This window comes from Gorilla gorilla, chromosome 10, assembly GCF_029281585.2.
Source record: "Gorilla gorilla gorilla isolate KB3781 chromosome 10, NHGRI_mGorGor1-v2.1_pri, whole genome shotgun sequence".
NCBI lineage: Eukaryota > Metazoa > Chordata > Mammalia > Primates > Hominidae > Gorilla > Gorilla gorilla.
In genome coordinates this window covers 114,106,262-114,125,368 of record NC_073234.2, presented here as the reverse complement: position 1 = coordinate 114,125,368, position 19,107 = coordinate 114,106,262, and the positions used below count along the sequence as shown (strand labels likewise).

Here is a 19,107-nt window from a genome sequence, read left to right as displayed (position 1 = left end):
AGAAACCACTTCACACCTACTAGGATGGCTATAATTTTAAAAATGAACAATAACAAGTTTTATCAAGGATGTGGAGAAATTTGAACCCTTGTACATTGCTAGTGGAATGTAAAACGGTGCAGCTGCTGTGGAAAAATCTAGTGGTTCCTCAGAAAACTAAATAAATAAAGAATTACCATATGACCCAGTAATTCCACTCCTAGGTAAACACACAAGGCTCAAATAGATACTTGTACACCAATGCTGCAGCATTATTCACAGTAGCCAAAAGGTGGAAACAAACCAAATGTCCATCAACAGATGAATGGATGAAAAAATGTGATCTACAACCCAAGTATGATAGTCCAATTCCTTTTCACAGATCACACAAATCACTCAGTTATTCTCTTAAATAATTAAGCCCATTATATACATAAATATATACTTGACAGAAATTCAACCATTATAGTTCGGCTAGGGAATAAGGTCCAAAGTTTTCTGAAGAGGAATATTTTGAGTTTTGATCTGTACATTGGTTACAACAAGACTGTACGTGAAAATAAACTCTGGTTTGTAAGAAAAAAAAAAAAAAAAGAAAAAATGTGATATATACATATAACGGAATATTATTCAGCCATAAGAAGAAATACAGTTCTGATACATGCTACAACATGAATGAACCTTGAAAACATGCTCAATGAAATGAGTCAGACACAAAAGCACCGATATTATATGATTCCATTTATATGAAATACCTAGGCAAATTCGCAGATTACATTAGAGATTACAAAGGTCTAGCAAGAGAGGGGAAAGAGGAGTTATTACTTCATGGTTACAAAGTTTCTGTTTAGGGTGATGAAAAAGTTTTGGAAATATATAGTAGTAATGGTTACACAGCATTGTGAATGTAATGCCATTGAAATGCACATTTTTAGATGGTTAAAATGGCAACTTTTACATTATATGCATTTTATCACAATAAAAAAGTTTTAATCTTCAAGTCTTGCTTATGCAGTGGTTTCTTTTCTGTTCTTATAGATTTTAACAAACTTAAAGGGAGGTATTTTTCCTCTTAGTTTCCTGCTAAAGGGGTACAAACTCATAAGCAACCAACATCCAAGGATTGCAGCACTAGATCAATAACAATCATATCCATGATCCTTCAGTGAGTTCTTATATAACCATATTCTATATTTCAATTATGCTCTTTAAAACAGTAATATCCCTCATTCAAGTCTTTTGAAATCACTATTAGATCAGAATGTAAGTGAGCCATAAATCAGAAGATCTGGTTCTCCTAATCACAATGTAACTTTAGACAAATCATTTGGCTGCTCTGAACCTCAGTTGCCTCATTATTATCATAGGGCTACTGTAACCCGCTGCTTCTTGAATACTTATATCAAAAGAAATTATATGTGAGGGCACTCTGAATACCCACAAATACCAGCTACTATTAGATCTGGGGAAGAAAAGCAAAGAATTTTCTTATTTACTTTTTTCATATTTTCCTCATTTACTTTATAAAAATTTCACTATCTTGTTCAGTCATTGATGAGCATTTCTGTCAGAGTCATCAAATCATAAAATTGTAGGTGTAAGAAAACACTTTGAAAAATCACCTAAACCAATGTAATCGAAATTGAAGAAAAAAAAGGAGTGATGAAGAAAGCATTCTATGTTTTAAATACATTTGAGGAACACTGGATTCAATGGCATAAATTGTATAATAGGACTTCCTGGGGCCCTGAATATGTGAGTTCATACAGTGTGCCTAATAGGGGAAAGCAATACAAAACATATTTCCCAAACGGTGTAACCATGGAGACCCTTCCTTACAAGGCCATCCTTATCTCACGGAGCACAGTTCCAAAGAACCATGACAGGTTAGGAAGACTGCCCAAAATCACACAGCTAGACTTTATTTTTATGAATAAACATTGTAAAATGCAAAAATGAACAGAAGTTTTAACTTTCTTTAAATCAGACTGAAGTTGGCTTTTTAAAGTACTTACAAAGATTTTATTTTTTGCTGCCACCATTATCCTTGCACCATCAGCAGACCACGAACAACACTTCACTATCACTTCCATATCCTCTTGAGGGTCCTCCGAATTTAGGAAGAACTGTTTCACATTAATGCTTTTCCTCTCATTTGCTGATGTCACATCCCAAAGCTTTGAATTAAAGTAATAAAAAAGAAAAAGCTTGTTTTACTCTATAATCACACTTCTAGAATTCCTCCTGAATTAAATGCCACATAAACTTATTCACTTCACTTGATGAATTATTTTTACCTATGCATGACTTTTTGTAAGGCTTTTAAATTAAGATCTCCAGTTTCATTATTATGTTCTTAAAAAGAAAAAATTAGAAGCACTGCCCAAAATGCAGAACATAAAATTAAAAAGTTAAGCGTCTTGCATGGTGTGGAAGCTAAAAATTACATGTTGACAGTAAGGACACAAGTGGAAGAAAGGTGGTAAGATGAAGAGACTCACGACTTGCCACTGCTGCCCTCTGCTGTGCCAGGAATGAAGTGTGTTTCACGAACCTACCACATGCACAGCAGGAAGACTACACAGGACCCAGTCCAAGTTAGGTCGTGACCTAGCAGAGCATCCAGAGACATAAGGAAGTCTCTGAAAACAGGGACAAGCAAGACTCTTTGTGTGCTTGGCAGGGCTAGATAGGGCTACAAAACTAACTGGATCCTGAGGAATGAGATACAAAATACCATAAACTTTGCTCACTAGTAGGACCACTTGAATAGCACAAAAGACAAAGGCCTTCAAGAAGATCCACCTTCACTCCTCTGGGCCATGAGCAGTGTCTCAGCCTCACAGAGTGATAATGACTGCCCATGCCCAAACCAAAGGTTGGCCACAGAGAAGGATGGGGGTTGCGGGAGAAAGCTGCTGCTCAGGCTTTAAGTCAGCTTCCAAAGCACAACTCCCAGGTAAAACCTAATTTGTCTGGCCAGGTGCATTTTCAAATCTCTCGAGTAAAAAGAAGTATTATATATACTAAGAAACATGGCCAAAACCAAAACTTTTCTACTTGCAACAACTGCGGGTAATCTGGGTAATGCAAAAGAGACAGCAGGTGCTAAAACAGCCTTCCCTGATACTAAAGAGAAAAATAAATAAACAAACATAAAAGCCTGAACCTTCAGTTACATTATCCAGAATATATGAGAAATCAGTTTCCCTATTAATATGAAAATCAGGCTGGGTACAGTGGTTCACACCTGTAATCCCAGCACTTTGGGAAGCCAAGGTGGGAGGATCACTTGAGTTCAAGACCAGCCTGGGCAACACAGTGAGACCTCATCTGTTTTGTTTTGTTTTGTTTTCAATTTAAAAAAAATTTTAAAAACAAAAAGAAAAGAAAAAGCAACTATTGCCTGAATTTTACAAAGAAAAATAAAAGTAGCACAATCCAACTTGATTATACATGTCTAAATTGCATCTGTTTCTGGACCTGACTTCGGCTTCTGTCCAAGCAGTGATGAAATCCCACATATTGAGGGACCACATAAACTAATACCAGCATTTCATTCTGAGCAAGTCGCTACACTGTATCCAGGGTCCCTGTGCACCCCAGGCCTCTGTGCGCTTTAAATGGCAAATTTTTAAATAGAACTCACATTTTAAAACAGTTCATCTCAGAGCCTGAAAAGCACATGCTTATCAACATGATACCCTATAAAATGCTTAAAAAGTTATAGAGCCATTTGGGGCAGGACATAATTTTACAGTTTTCATCCTGTCAAAAGGTAAAAACTTACAGGAGAATTTGACCTTGAAATGCTATTATCTAACATCATTTTGCAGGACCTCTGCTTACTACCTGTCATTATATCAGTGTGAACCAACCAATGATACTGACTTAACAGCACGGTGGGAAAGCCACCACAAACATGGGCAGTTCTCACCAAGAGTGCAGTAGTGTCTGTCCCCTGCTGCGAGTGCTCTGTGAGCCACAATCACATTTTGATACTCATACATGAATACGGAAATCAAAATCCTGTCCCTGTCAAATGACGACTTTTTAAAAAGTGTCCGAGTTTGAAGAAGTCTTAGTTTGACTTGAAGTGACACAGCAAGGGTTTATCATCTTTAACACATTTATTAAACACTATGCTAGTCACTTTGAGACTATATAAATGAATCAGATACAGATACTACCCTCAATGAATTGACAGGCCAGTAAGGGAAGTAAGACAAGCACATAAATAACTTAAACACAAAATATGTCAGGTGTCATTTGAAAGGAAAAGGTATAGCACAGTGGGGAGGCTATATTCAAGCTGAGGGCTTGAGGGAACACTTTGTACAGGAGGTAGTCACCTCACTCTACTCCCTGAGATTAGCCTATCTTATACCAGCTTAAGACAGAGAATTTCAACATCAAAAAGACAGGGGAACACTCCAGGGCCTAGAGCCTATTCCAAGGGATCAGCATAAGCTAAAGTACAAAATGAGAAAACAAAGACAATGAAGAAGAAGAACAAGTTCAATCTGGTTGTAGTATCAGGTATGTGAACCCTTCCCCAACAGAGTCCTTATCTGCTCTCAGAGCACTGTCTTCATACGTTTATGATTTTCATGGCTCATCTGTTCACTTATGTTCTCCCCAACTTTATTCTGAACAGTTCAGAACAGCCAGGAAGTATACTTTTTTCTTTTTCAGGGTTTAAAATCCAAATACCTAGTACAGTATCTGGCACACACTAAGTATTCAATAAATACATTTTAAGTGAAAAGACTGATTACTCCCAGCAGGGTGCAGTGGCTCATGTCTGTAATCCTAGCACCTTAGGAGGCTTAGGCAAACGGACCACTTGAGCCCAGGAGTTCAAGACCAGCCTGGGCAACATGGTGAAACCCCATCTCTAAAAACAAACAAACAAACAAACAAAAAGATCACTCCCAAGTTTCAAGCACAGGCGAGTACAGACAATAGTGTTGCTGAAAGAAATAGGGTTCAGGTGTTAAAGATGCAGAGAGAACACATACAGCTCTGCTATGGTTTGGAGATCGTTTATTTATCCCGACCCAAACTCGTGTTGAAATTGGATCCCCACTGTGGCAGTGTTGGGAAGTAGGGCTTGATAGGAGGTGTCTGGGTCATGGGGGTGGATCCCTCATAAACAGATGAATGCCTTCTAATGCCTTCCCACTGGGGTGAGTTCTCTGGGAATGGATTAGTTCTCAAGAGTGCGGGTTGTTGAAAACAGTCTGGCTTCCTGGGTTTCGCTATCTTCAATCCTCTCTTTTCATATGATCTCTTTGCACACGCCCACTTCCCTTCCCCTTTCCACCATGAGTGGAAGCAGCTGAAGGCCCTCATCAGGTGTAGCTTCCCAATCCTGGAATTTCCGGCCATCAGAATCATGAGCCAAGTAAACCCCTTTTCTTTATAAATTACCCAGTCTCAGGTATTATGTTTCAGAAAACAGAGAACAGACACAGACCATTTCCAAACTCTCCCAAAACTCAGGTAAACAATAGTAATGGGAATTTTTCTCTCGGCATAATCCACAAGGCGAAGGAAAATGGAGAAAGAGACAGCAGCAACAAAATCATCAAGTCTAGAAAGCAGAAAGGCAAGTAATAGGCAGACTCCTAGAAATTAAATTCTGAGCCTGCAGTGGAGAAATCCAAGCAGCCCAATCACCCCACAGAACTCCAAAAAGACTCAGGAAGTGCTGGCACCCAGTACCTTCTGATAAAGGTGAAGTTAAGTCCTCCAAAAAGACTCAGGAAGTGCTGGCACCCAGTACCTTCTGATAAAGGTGAAGCTAAGTCAAGAGGAATCTTTAAAAGTCCGTTGAAATCTCCTCCCTTCACTCTGCAACCCAGGGGGCCTGTGTCCCTACTCTGGCAGAATACAAGGCTATTCTATACCCAACACAGTTGAGAGAAGGGTCACCTGAAAACAGGAAAATTAAGAGAAAGTCTTTTTTCTAAATGTTGAGATCTCTGCCCAGATATCATCTCAGAACTGGCCAGAGTCATATCCTACAAATAGGAGATTAAAATTTCTTCTAGCCAGGCATGGTGGTGCACACCTGTAGTCCCAGCTCCTCAGGAGGCTAAGGTGGGAGGATCACTTGAGCCTAGGAGGTTGAGGCTGCAGTGAGCTGCAATCACACCACTGCACTCCAGCACTCCAGCCTGTGTGACAGAGTGAGACCCTGTCTCAAAAAAAAAAAAAAGGGGGGGGGGGCGTTGGGCGCAGTGGCTCACACCTGTAATCCCAGAACTTTGGGAGGCCAAGGAGGGTGAATCACAAGGTCAGAAGTTCAAGACCAGCCTGGCCAACATGGTGAAACCCCGTCTCTACTAAAAACACAAAAATGAGCCAGGTGTGGTGGTGTGCCTGTAATCCCAGCTACTTGGGAGGCTGAGGCAGGAGAACTGTTTGAACCCAAAAGGCAGAGGTTGTGGTGAGCTGAGATCACGCCACTGCACTCCAGCCTGGGTAAGAGAGCAAGACTCCATCTCGGGAGGGAAAAAAAATGCAAGAAAAAGAAAAAAGAGAAAATTTTTACTCTGGACACCCAGCCAGTTCAAGACAAAAGATATAAAGACTTTGACATCAAAAGTTCACCATCTTGCAGTGAGCCGAGATGGTGCCACAGCACTCCAGCCTGGGCAACACACCAAGACTGTCTAAAAAAAAAAAAAAAAAAAAAATAGTTCATGATAAAAACAGATAACCCACAGGAAAACCACAATTTAAAAGTTCACAATTCCCATTCAACTTGTTGGTGATGTATTCTTAAATATGAGCAGATAGCAAAGGATCAGATAGCTAAGATATATCTATGTCTAAAATCCAAACAGAAACCAAAACCAACAAATAGAAAAACATGTATTACACTGGAATATCAAAACTTCAAAAAAAACCCTATTACTAATGCCCATAAAAAGATAAAAGATACTGCATCCATGAAACAAGAACAGAATAATATTTAAAAGGAACTAATCACACAAGAATGAATACTTAAAAATATGGTAGCAGAAATTTAAAACTCAATAGAAGGACAGAAAAGTAAAGCTAAAGAAATCTTTCAAAAAGTAGGGCAAATGGACAAAAAGAAGGAAGGAGAGGGAAAAAAATCTAATCCAGAAACACAAGCATTCCAGAAAGAGAAAATAGGAAGAAATCAAATAATTCAAGGAAACGCCAGAACTGAAGGATAAGTTTCCAAATTGAAAGAAGCCACCATTCTGTAGGCAGTTTACTCTGTTGACAGTTTCTTTTGCTGTGCAGGAGCTTTCATTTAATTAGGTTCCACTTGTCAAAGGTTGTTTTTGTAGCAACTGCTTTTGAGGACTTGGCCAAAAATTATTTGCCAAGACTGATGTCAAGAAGGGTATTTCCTAGGTTTTCTTCTAGGATTTTAATAGCTTGAGGTCATATATTTAAATTTTTAATCCATCTTTAATTTTTACATGTGGTAAAAGGTAAAGGTCTAGTTTCATTCTTCTGCATATGGCTAGCCAGTTATCCCAGCACCATTTATTGAATAGAGAGTCCTCTCCCGCATTGCTTTTGTTGGCCTTGTTAAACTATGCATCCAGCAAAGGTCTAATATCCAGAATTCATAAGGAACTCAAGCAAATCAGCAAGTGAAAAACAGAGACATCTTTAGACATTACAATAAAGACACCTTAAAAATTTACTTCCCATAGATTCTTTCTTAGGAAGCTAGAGGAGATTCTCCACCAAGCTGAGAAAGTAAGCCAAGGAAGAAGACGAAAAAAAAAAAAACACTGAAAAACAAGGGTTCCAATTTAAAAGAAAAGCAAAAGGAATCCCTAGGATGATGGTAAGGAAGACCTCAGGATGGCAGCTGGACTCTGGGAATAGTATTACCATTACCGACCAGAATGGAGCAAGATAGAACCTTCCAAAAATGTTGTTTCCATGAAAAGACTTATAAAATGCCTGGTAAGTTTGAATCATTTAAGGAGCAAATTAACAAGAGAGAGTTTGAAGATAAGCACATTTAAAAACTAAACAAATGAAAAAACAAACTTATCAACCCCAGGGAAAACAGAAAGCTAATGAGAGAGGAAAAAAATTCATACGATACGGCTCAATTGTGATTAGTTACAATGATGTAAACCCTGAACACTGTTCTAATCAAAATCAATGTACAAAAATCAGTTAGCCAGGCACAGTGGTTCATGCTTGTAAGCCCAGCACTTTGGGAGGCTGAGGCCAAAGGATCACTTGAGGCCAGGAGTTTGAGACCAGCCTGGCCAACGTAGTAAGACCTTTTTTCTATTTAAGAAAAAAAAAAATCAGCAGCATTTCTGTACATCAATAACATTAAAGCTGAGAGCCAAATCAAGAACACAATCCCATTTACAGTAGCCACACACAAAAAAATAAAATACCCAGTAATACATCTAACCAAAGAAGTGAAAGATCTCTACAAGGAGAACTACAAAACACTGCTATATATTTTTTATTTTTTATTTTTTTTTTTTAGTCAAAAAATAAAAGATGCCAGGGAGGCTGCAGAGAAAAGGGAACACTTATACACTGCTGGTGGGAATGTAAATTTGTTCGGTAAATTTGTTTGTAAAGCAGTTTGGAGATTTCTCAAATAACTTGAAATAGAACTACCATTCAACCCAGCAATCCCATTACTGGGTATACACCCAAAGGAAAATAAATCATTCTACCAAAAAGACACATGCACTTGTATATTCACTGCAGCACTATTCATAACAGCAAAGACACAAACCAACCTAGGTGCCCATCAATGGAAGGTCAAAGGAAATATGGTACATATACACCATGGGATACAACACAGCCATAAAAAAGAATAAAATCATGTCCTTCCCAGCAACATGAATGCAGCTGGAGGCCATTATCCTAAGCAAATTAATGCAGGAACAGAAAACCAAATACCACATGTTCTCACTTATAAGCCAGAGCTAAACACTGGGTACACAAAGACATAAAGATAAGAACAATAAATGCTGGGGACTACTAGAGTTGGGGAGCGGGGAATGAGGCACCTATTGGGTACTATGCTATCTGGATGACAGGACCAGTTGTACCCAAACCTCAGCATCAGCATCATGCAATATACTCACATAACAAACCTGCACATGTACCCCTGAATCTAAATAAAAGTTGAAATTTTTTTTTTAAAATCATGAAACATGGGCTGGGCGCAGTGGCTCACGCCTGTAATCCCAGCACTTTGGGAGGCCGAGGCGGGAGGATCACGAGGTCAGGAGATCGAGACCATTCTGGCTAATGTGGTGAAACCCCGTCTCTACTCAAAAATACAAAAAATTAGCCAGGCATGGCAGCGGGTGCCTGTAGTCCCAGCTACTAGGGAGGCTGAGGCAGGAGAATGGCATGAACCCAGGAAGCGGAGCTTGCAGTGAGCCGAGATCACGCCACTGCACTCCAGCCTCAGCAACAGAGCGAGACTCTGTCTAAAAAAAAAAATAATGAAACATAAAAAGTAGGTCATGTTTGAGATGAGAATAATTAACTCAGTTTGGAGTGCAATAACTTTGAGGCATGGTATGTTACTTAAGTGACAACAACTAGCAGGAAGTTAGGAATGAAGAACACAGCTCATAAAATGAAGGTTGCAGATGACATACCTGAAAAAAGATGAGTTGAAGCCATGAGACTGAATGAACTGGGATGGAAGAGTGGTGATAGAGGTGGTAGCCAAGGTTAGATGCTGCAGGAACAGCTACATTTTAATGGTCAGGGAAAATAGTTAATGAAGGGATCAGAGAGCTAAGAGGAGAAAGAATAAAACATTGACGTAAAATGAGGAGAGTTTCAAAAAAAACACAAAAAAACAAAAAAACTAGGTGGTCATTGGGGGTTTGACCAATAGTAATACAACAAAAATAATGAGAATCAGATAAAGAAAAATATCAGATTTCACACTAATCCAGAGGGCCTTAGACTACAAAAAAAAATTGAAACTGAAAATAAAACTGGATTTTTACATTCTTCAAGGGAATACAGGGAAGATGAAACCAGGCTAAAAAATGGTTAAGCAGGGAGTAGGTAGTCAGGAAACAGAGGCAAGTATAGATGACTTAAGAAGCCCCGTCATGAAGGGAAAGAGAAAAACAGAATGACAATTTTAAAGAACAATACAATCAAGGAAGAATCAAAGGTTTTTCACTTTTTGGCTTTATAAGGCTCAGGAAGGCCCAAGAACATTTGTAAGCTGTGGAAAATAATTCAAAAAAGAAGAAAAATCTGAAGAAGCAACACAGAGAGGAAACAACTAATGAAACAAGGTGCCAGGAAAAGAAGGAAAGGGAGGAACAGTAGGTACAAGTACAGGATTTTTTCTTTTTTTTTCAAGACGGAGTCTCGCTCTTCCCCCAGGCTTGAGTGCAGTGGTGCAATCTCAGCTCACTGCAACTTCTGCCTCCCGGGTTCAAGCAATTCTCCTGCCTCAGCCTCCTGAGTAGTTGGGATTACAGGCATGCGCCACCACGCCCAGCTAATTTTTGTATTTTTAGTAGAGACGGGGTTTCACCATGTTGGCCAGGCTGGTCTCGAACTCCTGACCTCATGATCCGCCCACCTCGGCCTCCCAAAGTGCTGGGATTACAGCCGTGAGCCACCACGTCTGGCCCAAGTACAGGATTTTTTGGACACTGTTATGAGAAAAAATGGAGCAGAGGCTTTTTATAGCAATTTCTGAGGGGGCTTATGATAGGGGACTCTTGGTGGATGGTTTTAATCCTTTGAATGGGTATGAGGTAACATTATTGCCATAAAATAAAAGGGTTAGGGGCTTAAGAACAGCAGAGAAGGATTAGAATAGGCACTAGTGGAAAAGCAAATAAATTAGGGATGAACAGACCATAATTCAGCAGCAAATAAGGCCCAGCTGAGCTGTACAACTTATATTTGTAGAACACATAAATGGCCTAGTTTTACAGCTTTCTTGAACATTTGGCAACCTAATAATAATGGCAAACATGCTAAGGATAATGCAGTCTTCCCAGAACTTGGAATTAGCAAAGGAGATAAGATGAAAGGAAAACTTAAAATATAAAATGCCTTCTTCTGAAGTCTTTCACTGAGTAAAAACCAGGAAATAATAGGCTGACAAAATGAAAGGAGGGCTGCCTAAATCCATCCACGGGTATTCTGAAAAACCTCCCATGACATGGATCATCCTAAAGGAAGAAGCAGATAGATACAGCATAGAGGCCAAAATCCACTTACCTGAATATTCTACCTAAGAATGCTCCCAGCACCCACTAACAGCTAGCTAAACTCTACAAAGTAGAATTTTACCCAGAAAGAGTTCCTAGATACTCTGGAGTAATTTATACAAAAACAGTTATTTATCTTCCATCAGCAAAGCAAGATCAAAGATTCAACCAGAGTATCAGAATCAAAACAGTTTACCTTTCTCAGGAGTTAGTAGCATTGCTGAATCTCCTTCCCTAGAGATTCTAACAAACAAAATAGTGCCCAGGAGTGTTTAAGTATTTTCCTAGAAAAGGTGTAGTCAAGAAAATTTACTGAATACATGAGTACAATTCTGTACTATGAGTTACAAAGAAAGGTATAATACAACAACAAGATGTCAAGTTCCCTGCAGATCATAAACCCATATTCAACCTAATCAAAGAAACAGAAGACACATTAAAATGACTGAACAGTACAACACATTTATAAGTGGAAATCAGAAGACAAACCAAGCAGTTTCTACCTATAGATATAAATAGATATATGTACTCAGAACCAAACAGATGGATGCTGTAAGAGAACACTTTCTGAAGAATGCTTTGCAGTCCAGGTGTGGTGGCTCATGTCTGTGATCCCAGTACTTTGGGAGACCAAAGTGGGAGGATCGCTTGAGCTTAGGAGTTCAAGACCAGCCTGGGTAACACAGGGAGGCCCCATCTCTACAAAAATTAAACAAAATTAGCTAGGCATTGTCACACACGCCTGAAGTCCCAGCTACTCAGGAGGTTGAGGCAGGAGGATCACTTTAGTTAGCCCAGACCACTGCACTCCGGCCTGGGTGACAAAGTAAGACCCTGTCTCTCTCTCTCTCACACACACACACACACACACTCTCTCTCTCTCTCTCTCTCTCTCTCTCTCTCTCTCACCCTCACACAAAAGGCTTTGCATAAAGTTTTGACGGGCATTAAAAAATATGGCAAGTGAAATCGAAGGCAAAAAACATCCTAAGAAAAGCTACAGGGGCACACATAGGAAACATCCCAAGAAACACATACAGGGACAGTAGCTGAAATAAAACACCTTGCCCAGAACAGACAATTAAGGTATAGGGGTTAGAAGAAACAAACTTGACAGGAAAGGATGTGGCAGAATGACGGAAGGTGAAGAACCTTAGAAGTCATCCCGATGAGTCTGCGTTTCCTACAGTTTATACTATGGCATAATTTATGTTGAAAATAGTGGTAGGGCCGGATGCAGTGGCTCACTCCTATAATCTCAGCACTTCAGGAGGCCAAGGCAGGCAGACTACTCGAGCCCAGGAGTTTGAGAACAGCCTGGGAAACACAGGCAAAACCCCATCTCTAATAAAAATACAAAAAATTAGCTGGGCATGGTAGCAGGCACTTGCAGTCCCAGCTACTCAAGAGGCTGAGGTGGGAGGATCATCTAAGCCCAGGAGACAGACTGTGGTGGGCCAGGATCATGCCACTGCACTCCAGCCTAGACAACAGAATAAGACCCTGTTTCAAAAAAAAGAAAGAAAGAAAAGAAAAGAAAAGAAAAAAGAAAAGAGTGGTAGGCTAGGCTTGGTGGCTCACGCCTATAATCCCAACACTGGGATTGCTTGAGCCCAGGAGCTGGAGACAAGCATGGGCAACATAGTGAGATCCTATCTCTAAAAAAAAAAAAAAAAAAAATTTCGCCAGGTATGATGGCACATGCCTGTGATTCCAGTTACTTGAGAGGCTGAAGTACGAGGAGTGCTTGAGACCAGAAGTGAAGGCTGCAGTGAGCCGTGACGGTACCACTGCACTCCAGCCTGAGTGAAAGAGTGAGACTCTGTCTCCAAAAAAAAAAAAAAAAAAAGAAAGAAAACAGTGGTAGAAGGTTATTCTAGTATCTCTGAACTTAGATAAGAAGAGATGCAGAATGCATCTTAGATGGTTGCTATCAGGCATGAGCAGACAACAGCCTGAACTAGAGCAACTACTACAGAACAAGAAGGAAAAATGCAGACCAAGAGACAACAATGTCAAAGATGGGTTGATCTTAAGACCAAAGAAAGAAAGGACAGTCAATAAACAGGAGAGACAATAGAGACAGGAATAATAAAGTGGAATTGGGAATCTTATTGGAGAAGGTGGGGATTTGAGGAAGAATTATTTCATTTTTTTAGGCCTATAAATTTCAGAAGGCTGAATAAGCTTTTTTCCCTAACTCTTGCATTTTTCCTACCTTGTGGCTTCTCAAAAACAAGAAAGCAATAATATAAAAGGCAGAATGAATAAATTATAAGTAAAAACAGGTCCCCAGACTGGCCAACGTCGTGAAACTCTGTCTCTACTAAAAATACAAAAATTAGCCAGGCTTGGTGGCATGCGCCTGTACTCCTATCTACTTGGGAGACTGAGGCACGAGAATCGCTTGAACCCAGGAGGCAGAGGCTGCAGTGAGCCAAGATCACGCCATTGTACTCCAGCCTGGGCGACAGAGTGAGACTGTCTCAAAAACAAAAACAAAAACAAAAGCCAGATCCTTTACAAACCTGACCCATAGATCTTGCTGTGGTTTAAACGTGTCCCCCAAAGTTCATGTATTAAATACTTAATCCCTGATGCAAGTATTGAGAGATGGGACCTTCAAAAGTTATTAGGTCATGAGGGCGCTACCCTCATGAATGGATTAACGCTATTATCTAGGTTCCTGATAAATGGATAAGTTCAGCCGCCTCCTCACTCTCTCCCTTCTCTGCTGGTACCCTCTCCCCCAGAACTGTAAGAAATAAATCTCCATTTTTATAAATTACTCACAATTTATAGAAGCACAACATAAATTATAGAAGCACAAAATAAACTAAAACAGATCTCAAAATATTTTATGAACATATGCTTGAAACAAAATGTATACTTAAAATTTAAGAATTCAAATTAAAAGAATAAAAATTCTACATTACAGAACTTTTTTTTTTTTTTTTTGAGACAGAGTCTCACTCTGTCGCCCAGGCTGGAGTGGAGTGGCGTGATCTCAGCTCACTGCAACCTCCACCTCCCGGGTTCAAGCAATTCTCTGCCTCAGCCTCCCAAGTAACTGGGATTACAGGCACTCACCACCACACCCAGCTAATTTTTGTATTTTTAGTAGAGACGGGGTTTCACCATCTTAGCCAGACTGGTCTTGAACTCCTGACCTTGTGATCCACCCACCTCGGCCTCCCAAAGTGCTGGGATTACAGGTGTGAGCCACCGCGCCCAGCCTACATTATAGAACTTTAAGCATTAGGTTGTACACCATTCATAAACAATCATTTCAATAAGCAATTACAGTTATATTAAATATGCTCCTGGAAATTGAAAGAAGCAGGCTCTTTCTGTAGAAATGTGAAAAAACAGAAACCTATTTCTATAATCAAATCATAAGACTTTCCATAAAATACAACCTATTTTAATAGTGTACAAAAGCATACCTTTAAGGTTCCATCAGCTGAACAACTAGCCAAAAGCTTATCATCTGGTGAAAATCTGCAGTGATTGACTGAATTTGTATGACCAAACATGGTATTTCGACATTCTTTTTGATTCAAATCCCAAAGCTATTTGTGAAAGAAAAAAAGATAAATAAACAACTAGTATTGAGTGGGGAAACATCAGAAATCATGTGAAGTTCTTCCTTTTCTCTCATTTAAGCTTTCTGATTACAGAATGATGTTTAATTCACAGTAACACAAACGTATCAAACACAAAAGTATCAAACGCAAAAATGAACTTGTGATTAACAAGCAATGGGGCAGCCTTTAGATCAGCATGTAAATCGACTAAGGGACTCAAAGGCTCACCAAGGTTTTTAGGCTGAGTACTAAATAACTAACTAAACAATTACTACTTATTTCAACGGAGTGGTTTAGAATCATTATTATTTTACTCAGTTACAAAAAGCCACAGTAAGTAATATATAATATAAATTACCCCCATATTTTTTAAATGTTAGGTTATCCAATCCTAAAAATGGTGGAGCAAGTCAAGTACCACCTCTAGGAAGCAATTAACCAAATCCAAAATGTGGCACATTCCATGGGACAAATGACTAAATTGCTCTAATAAATCAATGGTATAAGAAAGCAGTCAGAGGAAAAAGGGAACTTTAATAGAATAAAAGAGACTTAAGAGGCAGAACAAATGCTACATAAAGTTTGTTTGGATTCTGATTCCAACAAACATGACAGAAATGCATGTTTTGAGAATACGGAATAAGTGAACACGGACCAAGTATATTACAAAACTATATTTTATTATGTTAGGTGTGATAATAGTATGGTATGATAATAAACATAATATTTATATTTAAGATCTCTGAGATGCATGCTTAAATATTTTGGGTGAAATGACCTATTTAGGATTTGCTGTAAAATCCTCTATTCAGGCTGGACATGGTGGCTCACCCCTGTAATCCCAGCACTTTGGGAGGCTGAAGTGGGCGTATCACCTGAGGTCAGGAGTTCAAGACCAGCCTGACCACCATAGCAAAACCCCATCTCTACTAAAAACACAAAAAATTAGCTGGGAGTGGTGGCCCATGCCTGTAATCCCAGCTACTTGGGAGGCTGAGGCATAAGAATCGCTTGAACCCAGGAGGCAGAGGTTGCAATGAGCCAAGATCGCTCCACTGCACTCCAGCCTGGGTGATAGAGGAAGACTCTATTCAAAAAAGTGGAGGAGTTTATAAACTGGGCGTGGTGGCTTACGCCTGTAATCCTAGCACTTTGGGAGGCTGAGGCAGGCGATCACAAGATCAGGAGATTGAGACCATCCCGGCCAACATGATGAAACCCCATCTCTACTAAAATACAAAAAATTAGCCAGGCATGGTGGCATGGCACCTGTAGTCCCAGCTACTCAGGAGGCTGAGGCAGGGAAATCACTTGAACCTGGGAGGCAGAGGTTGCAGTGAGCCAAGATCGTGCCACTGCACTCCAGCCTGGCGACAGAGCAAGATGCCATCTCAAAAAAAAAAAAAAAAAAAAAAAAAAAAGGGAGGGGTATTTATAAAATAAGATTGACAAAATACTGATAATTGTTGAAACTAAATGATGGATACCACAGGGGTTTATATTATGTCTCCTCTCTTTGGGTAGGTTTGGAAAGTATAAAAAATGCAAATAAAAGGGATTATAGTCATCTCTGGTGATTTATGCTAATAAGATTAAACCCAGAAGAAGAAATCAATTATTCCCAAATGTTAGTTTTGGCAAAAATTATTCGGAAATGATTAGTAAGTGAGATATATCCTGTTCCTCATGTCCACTTCTATCTTTGACTCCTTTATCCCAGTCCTAGATAAACTCAGTTCTTCAGATAAAGCAAGTTACATGAAGGCAGCTTCACAATTACATATTTTCACTGGCTTCTCTCTGCTCAAGAATCACAAGAAATGCATCCTAATAGTCCTTATGGTAATACAGGTAGTATAGCACATCTTAAAGTAAACCTTGTCCTTAATTAAAATGGTTTACTAACCAATAACCCCCTCCCACATGGCAGAGGTTTTTTCCTATATTTAAAAGGATGAAATATAGATTTCCTCAACCTACAAAATGCCAAAAGCAACATCAAAAATTAGTCGTAAATAGTATAACAGTCTTATTTTTTTTTTAGCGGTACATTTACTCAAATAGGGCCAAGTTTTTTTGAGTAAAAGTGAACTATAACTGTGATATAATTTTATGTTACTACATTACTCTGTAATTTTGGTCCAATCCAGTGTTTTCAAATTGTGCTCTGCAGGGTCCTTGGGATTCTATAAACATAAATATGCCTAAAGAGCCCTATGTGGTGCGGAGAGGTTAGAGATGAAAGGGAATGAGAGAGAATGAGAGGGGGGGTGGGGGGAGGAGGAGGGAGGAGGAGGAGACAGAAGAAGAGAGGGAGGAGGAGAGAAAGGAAGGTCAAGAGGAAGGGAGGGTGACAGGAAGGGAAAGGGATAGAGGGAGAGAGAGACAGGAGAGGGAAAGGGGGAGGGAGAGAGAGTCAAGAAGAAATGTAGGTCCCATTCAGCCAGAGCAGCAAGCTTTAACTCTTATACACACTGAGCTTCTGTATAATTTTTTCTTCTGAAAAAATAAATAAATAAAAATTTAGCTTCCTGAACAGGGGGATGGAGACAGCAATTTTCAATAACTGTTTCAGTACTTTCTAAAGATAATTTTTCTAATAATTTATTTAAATGTCAAAACATAGAGTCTATGAAGTTTTCCAAACTGAAATGTCTTTTACTACCCCTCTCAAAAATATCATGTTCAATTGCAAAGATGGTATGGTATCAAGGAAGAAAGGTTTGAAATCAAACCAAAAAACAATTCAAAAAAAGTTAGCAGATCTTTCTGGGATTCCAGAAAAGGTAATCTAGCTATCTTTATCCACTTAAGAGGAAAAAAAGATACAATCAAACATTACAAAGCATATGTGGAATGAATTTCTGTTTTTGGTTATCTTTCCTACCAGCACCTTTTCTCCCTCCTCTCTGTGATAACAGAACTCTCTTTTGAATTAAGCTCTACTTACGATTCAAGTAGAGTTGACCTCACTCATTTGTCCCACTTCCATATAACTAAACTTGTGACCCTTGGACAATCCAAGGATTCCATCCTACTGTCCACTGGGGTTACCCTAGCTATGAGCATGTAAGCCAAAATGAGTCAAATAAAGTCTTCTCTAAAATTAGATCTATGGGTTCTAGGAAAGAGCACATTTCTCTTACTCTGTGATTGTGAGCTGTAAGGTAGCCACATTTTCTGCCACAGAAAGAGCATGCCTGAACCAACACAGAGGAAGGCAAGAGTCTGGAGATGGAAAGGGAGGTAGAGCCTGAGAACACAGTTTAAGCATTTGGAGTCAGCTATGCCTGAAGCCATGCTCCCTCTAGACTTTTCAGTTACATAAGCCAATAAAATATTTTTAAGCTATTTTTTTTTTGCTTCAGCTAATATATTATTGTAGTTTCTATCACTGTGACCAGAAAGTCCTAATAGTAAGATACATAAGAAAATCAAAGGAGATACTCTGATGTACCAATCAAATTTATCTACATAATTCTCAATATCCACACTTACTTTGAGGAAGCAGTCACTTGACCCAGTGGCTAAGAGAAGATGATGACTACTGTTGGTGAAATGGCAGCAATTGACTTGCTCTGAGTGCTCATCATAGGTGTGTACTAGTTCCCCGGTCATAGAATTCCAAATCTAAAGAGAAAAGAGAAAAAATTTACAAATATCCATTATTTTCAAAGGGAGAACAGAGGGGCAAAGCAATGTCCATTGCTTTGCAAATGCTATCTTATCCTGTCATAGCAGATTTTCCTAGTTGGACAAGATGCTAATGAAACCTCTCCCCTTTCTAAAATATGGCAATATTTTGCCTCAATGTTTAAAAAAAATTATTTGCAAATATACATATATGTACCTATAGCATAACTGGAGTGTCATGAACACATGACATTTCTTAAGGGCAAGATTTCACATGTTTATATGAATGACAGCAGGCAGAGAAGTGCTTTAAAGAGGTTAGCATAATAGACTTCTGGTCAGAAGGGTTGAGCCCAAGAGCTGGCTCTACCACTTATGACTTGTGTGTCACAAATCCCTAACTTACTTGCATCTCAGTTCCCTCTTCTATAAAATGGGGATATCTATACCTCTCCTACACAATTTAAGATATCAAATGAGATAATGAACATGACAAGTGTTCTATGGAGTTCAAGGTACCATATAAATAAGTAAAGGCAGATTGCTTAGTGAAAAAAAATAAAGGTTTTATAGTCTGAGAGAAACCCAGCTTTCAACCCTGTTACTGTTCCCAGTTAATGTAAGCTTGAGCAAGAGACTTCATCTCCGAATCTGTGTCCTCTTCT

General features: G+C 39.2%; 1 protein-coding gene across 5 annotated transcripts in view; it reads right to left on the bottom strand.

The window, feature by feature from the left end:
* Positions 1 to 19,107, bottom strand: part of APAF1 (apoptotic peptidase activating factor 1) — an 89,601-nt gene that overhangs the window by 33,875 nt on the left and 36,619 nt on the right. For all 5 annotated transcript variants that reach the window (XR_008670562.2, XM_019038859.3, XM_019038860.4 and 2 more), the window contains exons 15-17: positions 18,308 to 18,439; positions 14,669 to 14,794; positions 1,995 to 2,156 (exon numbers count right to left, since the gene is read on the bottom strand). Coding sequence is in view for 4 of the 5 variants with exons in the window: in XM_019038859.3 (XP_018894404.2) it covers positions 1,995 to 2,156; positions 14,669 to 14,794; positions 18,308 to 18,439 (420 nt within the window). In the remaining variant the exon portion in view is untranslated. The remainder of the gene's footprint in view (positions 1 to 1,994; positions 2,157 to 14,668; positions 14,795 to 18,307; positions 18,440 to 19,107) is intronic.